The 10,051-nt window shown below is 34.5% G+C and overlaps 1 protein-coding gene across 1 annotated transcript; it reads left to right on the plus strand.

The window, feature by feature from the left end:
• Nucleotides 1-9,124: 9,124 nt before the first annotated feature.
• On the plus strand, nt 9,125-9,661 carry Smp_128510 (hypothetical protein; the record flags this gene model as incomplete). Its single annotated transcript, XM_018788925.1, has 1 exon — nt 9,125-9,661. One exon carries the CDS (start codon nt 9,125-9,127, stop codon nt 9,659-9,661), a length of 537 nt encoding a protein of 178 aa, XP_018654419.1.
• Between the last annotated feature and the right edge of the window lie 390 nt (nt 9,662-10,051).

The raw sequence follows: 10,051 nt of genomic DNA on the forward strand, positions 1-10,051 counted from the left end.
TATGATATAAACCGTAGAATAACAAATAAATTAAACTAATTACTGACTAATGTCAAACAGTTAAACTGATCAATAAACATTAAACAGTATTACAAGTAATAACAATCCAGATCATTGATAAGGGATTCATATAGTATAACTTTTACGATAATGTATATTGATAATGTTATGTTCATTGAGAATGTAAGCTATCTGTTATATCTATAGCTTTGATTCTTACTATGCCGTGTACTACTAGACTACTTGAACGATCGGATCCGCAACGTCTCAAGAGAGAAGGCAGAAGACTAGTAAGTAGGAATTTTATTCCCCAAAACGGTGTCAAAATATAGTACAGAAATCTCATGTATCTCATGTATAGTTTTTCGGTTGAAAGTAAACCATCATTTCGGACGGTCAATAGGCACATAGAGGGCCATTCTTATTCATCCAATAGGGAGGCTACACATCGACATTCTAGAATATTCCCCTAGTAGCGATTGGATGGAAAGTCTTCAGCTCTTTCTGGGCTTCTTGAGGCTTCATTGAGTTTGACAACGAGCCATCCTTACACTATCAACTTCAATGTAAAGTATGGATTACGAAACAATACAAACACTGTTAGGAGGACCTTAATTGAAACACTTAATACGGTTTTCTAAGCTCTTCTAATAACCCCTAGGTTAAATCTACATAACTTGAACACGACAGAAAAGGCATAAGATGTGGAAAGAATGCTTTACTCCAAATTTAGTTAATATACAGAAAACTGAGGATATTTATAACATTTCAGGTGGACTTGGACCTCTGGAAAATTCTGGAACCCTACTATACATAGTATCAGGATAAGTAATAATTCAGTCAGTAATATGACATGTGAATTTTCACTTTCTAAATGTACGCCAGAACCTTCTATTGAATGATGACTGAACAAGATGTTTCCCAATGATTTTAGGGCTACTTTGGGCTTTTTTCCAAGAATATTCTGGGTCCTCCCAACAGTCATCATCTATAATGGCAATCTTGGTAACATATATCTGGTTCATATTTCATCAATAAACTTTGTTGCTATGTAACTGATTATTCGTATTTTTAGTCTGTTAATTTTGTTATGTATATCTACGATCATATTTTGTTACCAAATGTACATAGAGTTGTTCTACTACAGGTGTGTCTCTTTGAATTTATCTCTTAACTTCTCTCTTCCAACGCCTAGAGGAGAATAATTAAATTTTCGAGAGTTAATCCTCCAAACTATCATGCCCTCCTGGATCTAGTTTCATATTATAAGAATATTTTAATCGTTTATGATTGGGAATTACTTTTGGGCTCTAGAGAAAATCTTCACAAAAGTCATGTGACCGAAAAATTTTATCTTTTCTCAAAACAAGAAAACAAAATAAACACAATGACGTTCACAGGATCGCAGACGCGCACTTCTGAGGAGTCCCACAGTAGGACGAAATGGCCATCCAATGCTTTCAGGTTTTTGATGGTGGTGTAACACTAATCGATTAATGATCTCAATCAAAAACTTAACAATCTCCACGACCCCATATTAATAAACACAATAACATTAAGGTGAACAAAACCAGAAAATGACGACATAAATCCAAGAACTAAGGGAGATTACCGCCTTATTCAACCAAACAATCACTCACCACGTTTCGTCATTCGGCATCATCATCATCATCACCATCTTAGTGGACGCAAACACAGGACGGAGGAGGTCCAATTATATTCCGACACAAAATCATAGTGAAGAAACAACAGGTATTGTAGTTTGAGAACACTTTATCAGTAACACCTATAATCGAATCGTGCCCACCTAGTAAAATCAAAAGTCAGAAGCGAGGAGGTTGGAAGATATATTTGATGGGTTATCAATATATCGAGAAGTGACTCATCTAATCTGGCTAATGATCAAAGGTGATGTTGCGCACGCCGTTCTAAAACGTGATCTGGTACGGATGCATGACTGAGGGCCTTCAGCTAAATGAGTCCACTAAAACTAATGTGGTCAGCATCCAATGTCTAACACTTACAAAGCTATTGATTTTGGGGAATTATTTACAACTACAATAAAGTTTTTTGATAAACCATACGTTTAATGCTTGATTTCCAAAATGTCTATTAGTTTCCTCAGACTTTATTATTCTTTCATTTCCATACTAATTACTCACTATTCTTATGTTGTTCTATTCGATTTTCTCAACCTTCTGCTATCAGGCATTCCATTTTTGATCGACGTTATATACTACTTATATCGATATAAGTAACATACATCACATCATCACCAATAATAACAACAGAGTCATCATCATGATTACCAGTGACTGTTAGGTCCCGAGTTCGAATCTTACGATGCAGGATCGTGGATGCTCACTGCCACTGAGGAGTCCTACAACAGGACAAAACGGCATTAAAGCGGTGCTTCCAAGTTTTCCATGGTAGTCTTGGAAATATTTTGAAAATGAAAACAACAACAACAACATTAATTGCATTCAATTACATTTTAATTTTTGAATGAGTAAAATTTCACAAATTACTGAATATGGAAATAGTCCCATGGGAAATCATAACTGCTGATATACAAAACAGATACACACACCCACACACACACACATACGCATACGCATATAGATACATACATACATACATTCTTTTTTTTAATTTTAATGCATCTTACCTTTACCTATCCATAGTTTGTTAACATGTTGATATATCCACATGGTAATCAAGAAAGTTTTATAACATAACCATATAGATAATGAAAACGATTGAAGTCTTAAATTTATTTATTCCTATTCAATGGAGTGAGAGAGAGAGAGAGAGCTATAGTTTAGTCATATAATGATTATCCACCTTTTCCCATCTATCCCTATATCTATCCATCCACATATCTATTTATCTATCTATCTTATATATAAAAGATAAATTAAGTGCTTAAAACACATTAAATATTAATTATTTCTAAAGTTATTTATTTATTTATTTTCAATAAAATGGCTACTCACAAGGTAAGTATCTCCCTTGGGGGGGGGATTGAGGGGTTTAGGAAGGGGTCGGAGGTAAGATATAAGATGAGTTAGTAATATAAATATTATGACATAATAATAATAATGATGATTATGATGAGTAAAGTGAACAATAAGAAAGAATGATCATAATGAATAATGCTGATGATGTTAACAATGATGAATGTAGATGTCTTACTACTATTATTATTATTATACTGTCAATTAAGTAGTATATATAGACATATATATTTATATATTCGAGGGAAAGTTTTACACAACAAAGAAGCTTCTTTATTCATGAATAAATAAAAAAAGGGAACTCAATAATTTATAACTTTCTACATATATCAGGGGGGCGAGGGTGGTGGTGGGAAATCATCAACAAATGAATCCAATGAATATAATAATCATAGAAATAATGACAGGATATTACACCCCTCCCCCTTTTTCTCATTTTGTTTATCGAATTTTCTCTCTTTTTTTTATTAATTTTTTCTTTTTGTTGTTGTTGTTGTTAATGACGATTGATGACAGGTTAATTGTATTTTGTTTACTTTCGTTTTTTTCTCTTTTTTTTCCTTCTTTTTTTGTTTATTTTGCTGATACATGTATTAATGCATAAATATTTATTTATGTTTATGATTATGTATATATATATTTATATAACCATTAATTGTCCCCTATAGGCAAGCAATTACATTCCTTTGTTTAAAAAAAAAACAAACAAAAGAGAATAATGATAATAACAGGAACGATATAGAAGACATGTGTTTTTGATGTGTGTTTCTTTTCTCGGTTTCATTCTTTCTGAAATTTTAATATTCAAATAAAGGTCCCAAGTTCGAAACTCTCTCGCGAGGTGGGATCATGGATGTGCACTAATACTGAGGAGTTCCATAATAGGACGAAACGGTCATCAAACAATGCTTCCAGGTTTTCTATGGTGGTTTAGCTTTAATTGAATCATGATTTCAACTATATAAAATTACTAAAATCTCCACAAACCCCCCTTCTGAAAAAAAGAATAGTGATTATAACAGGAACGATATAGAAGACATGTGTTTTTGATGTGTGTTTCTTTTCTCGGTTTCATTCTTTCTGAAATTTTAATATTCAATGAAGGTAATCAACTTGTTAAGAACATGATATAGATCAGTGGATATAAAGTTCAATTGAATCTGATAATATTGTAATGAATGAGAACATAAGTGGGGATTGTGGTGTGGGTTACTTATATCCATATAAGCAGTATTGTAGTGAACAGAACACGATTCAGTCAGTTACAACGTAGAACTTCGTATGTACGTACATCAGTTCAAGTTGGCATACCACATTAACACACAGATGCAGTTGTCGATTCAAATCCCATAGTGGTAGAAGTAGTAAGAGTATAAGCATTATGTGAAAGATTAGGGTTTGAAGATTTTATTCAAGGAGTATAATACAGTGAAATAAATTTGGAAAGGGAAAAAGGTTAAAGACAACTGAACACGACTGGGGACAATCGAATGTATTTCAGCACAAATTACAGACTATTTCACCAAATTCTGTTAACCATACAGCAAACAGTTAACTTGCAAAATAACAATCAATTGTCTTAATCTTCACTGTTCCTTCTGTAAATATCAATCCATCTTCTTTAATTTCATTGTTGCATGCATTTTCCTACCATTTGCTCTTCAATTCAGTCCTTTGCTTATCCGTCTTCTGCCAAAATACATTCTATGTCTGACCATCACTATATACTACTTATATGGATATAAGTAGAACACACTACAGTATATAACGATGGTCGTGTACTTACTTACTTACGCCTGTTACCCCTCGTGGAGGAGCATAGGCCGCCCTCCAGTATTCTCCACCCAACTCTGTCCTGGGCGATCTTTTCCAGTTCTTTCCAGTTGTTATTCATCTTGTTCATATCTGCTTATTCCTTCAACTCCCAGGGCAGAGTTTAAATGGTCTGAATTATTTTTTTCTGGTTAGCGTTCTTTTAGCGAGTTAGTTTTTCTACAGGATGGGGTCGCTAACACCATGTCCAACCCTCCTCCTTTACCCAGGTTTGGGACCGGCAATAACTCTAAAAGAGTTGCATGCGGAGTTAACGATGGTCGGATATTGAATGCATTTCAGTAGAAGATTGATAACGAAAGAATGGGAACGAATGGCAGTTAGTATGAAAATGCATGAACAATAATACGAATCAGAGACGATGGACTGATATTTGCAGAAGGGACGGTCAAACTAACTATTTACCATATGGTTCTCACATTTTACTGACATATTCTGTAATTTTGTGCCTACAGACATTCGATTGCACTCACTCATGTTCTTGTTCACTACAGGGACAACTAAATGTACTTGAATACGAAATTACAGGATATCTTAGTAAAATCTGAGAATTATGCAGTAAACAAATCATTTGCAAAGTTCCAATCAATCAATCTTCTCAGATTTCATTGTTCCTTCGCTTCCACACTAATCATTCTCTGTTCTCGTTCTCTTTGATTTTCTCAATCTTCAACCTCCAGGCATCTCACTTTTGACTGATTATACATACTACTTATATCAGTCGACATCAATAGCACATACCACAATATAAGTCTCAATAAATTTTTCATTTCATATTTTACATAATAAACTGAACTTAGTTAAATATATAATAAGAACCAAAAAGTACTGAATAGTTGTTTCATTTTAGTAGGTAACGCTTGAACTGTAAATATCCACAATCTTACAAGAGGTTGGAGTCATGACTTTCATTTCTTATGACATTACTCTTATTCTCTGAACCACATATTTAAGGACTATCCCCACTCTCAGCCGTACCAGGGCATTTGGAGGCTCTAATATCATGAATTCTCATAGTGAGCACGTTACCTTTGGGACTTTAAATAAAACCATATCTAACCCATCAAAGAAAAATGGCTCCAAATAAATTAACTTGGTCTTATACACACAAAATTAAACGACAGTGTTTCCATAGATATTCACTGTATAACTCAGCTCTGCTTACTGAATCAACTAGTAAACTAATAAGTCTGAAGATTAAATTCACTTGGTATTGTTTTTTTGAATCTTCCCATCGATTTTGTTAGGCCTGCAACTGGTCAGTCTATAATTGGCATATGTGCATACTGTGCGTATTGCCTCGATATACCTTAATTCACAAGCATGGTTAGCAGAGATGGAGTCTGAAGATTGTTTATCATAAATAAGAAACATATATTCCGAGCCAGAAAGACAGTTTCATCTCTGAAGGTAGTAATCTGTGTTGAAATACAACAGTTCCACAATAATGGTAATGCATATTCCAGTGCATGGTACCTGATAACGTAGTGAATATATGATGAAAACCGTAAAAGTTCCTGTTAAAATACATACTACTTATTAGTAGTCAGATTTTTATAAGCGAATTTACATAATCCTTTATTGCAGTTCTAAGTGACCGATCAACCCGAAAACCTAGGTCTCAGTTACAGCCTAGATAACGTATCCATAACCTATAAAAAATTTATGGCTCCTATAATTATTCTACTTGTATCCGAGTTATTTTTTGAGCATGGTTGATATATACATGGGTGACGAAACCCTTCCTTCATTCATTAATATTTCGGGAACTAGCGATGAAAGTGGTCAATCAATTTCTTTCAATACAATACAAATGAATACATTATCTTTATGCCATACAAATGAATCGAACCAAAAACTATCAAACAATAAATATTCTTAAAATGCTGCGTACTACTAGACTACTTGAACGATCGAATCCGCAACGTCGCAAGAGAGAAGACAGAAGACTAGTAAGTAGGAATTTTATTTCCCAAAACAGTGTCGAAATATAGTACAGAAATCTCATGTATTGATAGTTTTCTGACTGAAAGTAAATCATCATTTTGGACAGTCAATAGGCACATAGGGGATCATTCTTATTCATCCAATAGGGAAGCTACACGTCGACATTCTAGAATATTCCGCTAGCAGTGATTGGATGGAGTGTCTTCAGCTCTTTCTGGGCTTCTTGAGATTTACTAGAGTTTACCAACGAGCCGTCCTTACAATATTGAAGATAAAACCTAGAGTTTTCTTATCACTATCCTATTTAGATGCCAACACACTTAACTGATCAATGTATGTCTCCTACCTTTCTTCGTTCTCTGTTTACTCATTTCTTATAATACTCCATCCGATATCATTAAGATTAAAGCTGTTTATCTTAGGGACTGATGATGACACTATCGAGATTCACTCTAATATCAACTTCATCGTTCAACAAGCTAAGTAGAAGAAAGTTTTTGGTTGTTTCATACTTGTTTCAACTTTTCGATGGGACATAGTAAATACCACCGTTCAGAAGATTGAATTCAATGACTTCCCATAAGATGTTGCATCTTTCAATGTAGTGAACGCAAACAGGATATATAGAAGTCGGTTAATACTAAGAAATAAGCGCTACTTATAATTATTCTTTTGGTACGGTCTAATGCACTAAAATGAAAGTCTTTTTATTCTTCGATCATATTAGTTTCATCTTTAATTCTACTTTCTATGCTTAACTAACTCCTGAAGGCTGAAAACGAGGAGGACCAAAGAACACATTAAGCTGAGAAACGGTGACAGACGTAAGAAGAATGAACAAAAGTTGGATAGAACTAGAAAGGAAAGCCCAGGACAGAGTTGGTTGGAGAATGCTAGTCGGCAGCTTATGCACCATTGGGAGTAACATGAGTAAGTAAGTCTATGCTTAACTATTTAATACAATCAGTATAGACTTGGATCCTTTACCATTCATCATGTTATTTTTTCATTTGTTTGGTGATGCAAGATACGATTAATTGCGTCGACACAACTATTCTTTAGATTTAAGGTTGTTTATGATTGACTGATACACATTATTTACTCACTTACGCCTGTTAACCCTCGTCTAGGATCACATGCCGCTCACCAGCATTCTCCATCCAACTCTGTGATGGACGATCCTTTACAGTTGCCATTCATACTTTTCATATCTGCTTCCAATTCCAGACGTAGTGTGTTCTTTAGCCTTTTTCTTTTCCTTTTCTCTTCACCATCCCAAGTAAATCCTTGCCTCGTAATGCAGTCTGATAATTTCCTCAATATGTGTCCCATCCACCTCCAACGTCCTTTCCTTCTCTCCTTTTCAACTGGAAACTGATTTCTGCTCTCCCAGAATAGACTATTGCTGATGGTATCCAACCAACAGACATTAAGTATCTTGCATAGGGCTTTATTTATTTATTTAAACACGTAAATATTGATACAAAGAAGCACCGCACAAATCTCATTCGATTTGTGTGAGGGCTGTGATACTACTTAGGTGCCCAAACTGAAGCAGATGGTTTTCTTAGGAGGCCACACCCGGAGTCTTTGACCGAAAGATCTGATCCACAAGGCAGTGGAGCATCGTGAGGAGATGCAGTCACATGGTAGCCAGAGACCAACAGTTGATTCGTACGCCATTTTTGCCTCAGGATACTGCAGCCCATGTACACCGTTTGTTTGGAATCAGAGTTTTCCAACTCCCCTAGGTGGACTTTCCGTGTCCACCAACCCGGTTAAAGCACCGGACATTCGCTTTTTGTCCTCTCAATTTTGTAAACAACAATAATGCCACGAGAAGGCAATTAGTAGGACTTCCCTGGCAGAGTCTATATATGCGTGGCCTTGTGAGAGCATTTCGAGAGGGAGAGCGGTCTCTCCTCACTCTCGGCCGTACCGGGGCATTTGGGGGCTGATACACATACAATTATTAAAAGTTTGTTTCTTCTTAAATCCCCCCTCCTGAGATCAACGGAACACATTCCATAAGTGACCCTCCCTACATCCAATTCGATAAACCAAATACCTCTTGTTCAACTATTCGTCTATCACGAGTATTCAACCGACTTAATAAGTAGTTTATAACTTTCATCATCAATTAATGATCCATCGATCAACTGATCATATTTGAATCCAATTCTTTATTGATTCTATCCAATATAAATACTCGTGATATTACAGTTGAACAATACCAATCAAGATTAAACCAGAAAGTGTTCAAACGAACTAATCACATCTTATTCATTGAAGTATTCATATTACAAGGAACTAAGTTCTATTCCAAAATGTCTAATCGAAATCCTACTACTACTTATGAATCCATTGGTCTAACTAAAAAACAATACAATCTATATCGTCATTTAAATTCCGATAATATGAAATCTATATTATATCAGAATGATTGGAATATACCATTTCATTATATTCAATGTTCAAGATGTCATTGTAAACATTTCATTCAAACAAATAATACTACTAACAATTTAATAAGTAGTCAATTAAAAGAACAACAATATGAAGATTACTGTCATTATAAACCTATATTGAAGATTGAATGTCCTTGTAATATAATAAGGCTGAATACAATCAAATCAAATCCATCTTGTTGTAAAGTACATTCTACAACCTATTCCACGAATTGTTGTCATAGATACTATCCAAAGTTATTATTGGTTAATCCATTGTGCAATTATCATGATGAACAAGTGAATAATCATAGATGTGTACATTGTTTATGTCAATGTTGTATTCAATCGAAATGGACTAGTTCAGTGATTCCATCATGTAGTAATTGGCAGTATTATGAGAAATCTCATGAATGATGGTATTATGGTTACTGGATTGGATCAATATGTATATGCATACACTAGATGTAGATTCATTTATGAATGATACATAAAAGTAACTTTTATGTGTTTTGGTACTTGAAAAAATTTATTTTAATTTTTTTTGGCAATAAAATTTGCTTTGATTTCATGTGACTTTATTGCATTATACAGGACTTGGTCTTGACTTAAATCATGTTGAAACATTGAAGGTAAAGAACTATTTTAAGTAACAGAGGTTTAGTAAGATCTCACAGTAAATAGTAGCAAAAACCTAATATTTGTTTGCTAGTATTGTGTTATTCAAATTACTTACTTACTTACCCCTGTTACCCCTCGTCAAGGAGAAAAGGCCGCACACCAGCATTCTCCATCCAACCCAGTCCT

This window comes from Schistosoma mansoni, chromosome W (genome assembly GCF_000237925.1).
Source record: "Schistosoma mansoni strain Puerto Rico chromosome W, complete genome".
Lineage (NCBI taxonomy): Eukaryota > Metazoa > Platyhelminthes > Trematoda > Strigeidida > Schistosomatidae > Schistosoma > Schistosoma mansoni.